At 55.3% G+C, this 1,088-nt stretch overlaps 1 protein-coding gene across 1 annotated transcript; it reads right to left on the bottom strand.

Moving 5' to 3' along the window:
- Window positions 1–283: 283 nt before the first annotated feature.
- HS3ST1 (heparan sulfate-glucosamine 3-sulfotransferase 1) lies at window positions 284–1,087 on the bottom strand (the record flags this gene model as incomplete). The annotated part of the gene is made up of 1 exon (XM_007948787.2): window positions 284–1,087. A coding segment is annotated over one exon (804 nt), but the record flags the coding sequence as incomplete, so codon positions are not given.
- Window position 1,088: the final 1 nt, after the last annotated feature.

Here is a 1,088-nt window from a genome sequence, read left to right as displayed (position 1 = left end):
TTTTTTTCCTCTTTTTTTGCAGTGAAATATTTTAGTTCTTTCATATAGAGACATATTACACAATGTTAACAACCATGAAAAACAATACAAAATGCCCTCGATTTAACAAGTAGAAAAATATAACTAGTATATATGGCCATTGTGAATCTAATACTGTACAGAAGGAATTTATGGATTTTACAAATAAATTATAGCTTAAATGCCCTTTTAAAATTCTCTCTTTCCCCTTAGATGTACACCCGAACTTACAAGAAGAAACGTTCCGAGCCTAGCTGGCGGCCAGTCAGTGCCAGTCAAATGTTCTGCCGACCAGCTCGAAGAATTTCTTATTAGGCTCGTGGAAATAGTCATGCAGTTTATTGAGGAGTTTGGGGTCGACGTGAGGGTGGGCCCGGCCTTTGGACTCGTGCAGGCAGCGGTCCCGGCCGCTGTCCCGCAGGCAGTAAAAGCCCTTGGTTTTGTTGAAGTAGAAGTTGGAGGGGTGAATCTGCGGCGCCAGCTTCAGGAACCTCTCGACCTTCTGGATCTCCGGGAAGGGGTCCCTGATGAGCTGGTCGCCGTCCACGATGTGGATGTGGCGCAGCGGGAAGAAGCGCAGCCAGTTCTGCATGTGCTCGTGGTAGAGGCTGCGGTTGAGTGCCTTGTAGTCCACGTTCAGGCGGCCGTCGCGCACCAGCACCTCCTCGACGGCCGGGTAGGGCTTGCGCTTCTGCACGTGGTTGTAGAACACTTGGGTGTAGTCGGACAGCACGCGCTCGGACGGGTCTCGCAGGATGAGCAGCAGGCGGATGGCTGGGTTCATGCTGTGGACTCGCGCAGGCACTTGGGGCGACGTGAAGTAGGCGGGGGTCTTCTCCACCGTGAGCTGGTGGGGCGCCGACAGGGGCATCTGGCTGAGGTACCAGCCCAGGCCGTGGCTGTAGTGCTCCTCCCAGTCGAAGAAGTGCACCTCGTTCTCGGCCGCCGCCACGTCGGGGTGCAGGCTGAGCATCTCCAGCAGCGCCCGCGTGCCTCCCTTGCGCACCCCGATGATGATGGTCTGCGGCAGCTGCCGGAGCGAGCCGTTCGGGGCCGCGCTGTCCGGCAGG

The sequence above is a fragment of the Orycteropus afer genome, unplaced genomic scaffold, assembly GCF_000298275.1.
Source record: "Orycteropus afer afer isolate SDZICR_OR568_19922 unplaced genomic scaffold, OryAfe1.0 scaffold00224, whole genome shotgun sequence".
Lineage (NCBI taxonomy): Eukaryota > Metazoa > Chordata > Mammalia > Tubulidentata > Orycteropodidae > Orycteropus > Orycteropus afer.
Note: the sequence above shows the minus strand (reverse complement) of the source record. Positions and strands in the feature narration are given on the sequence as shown.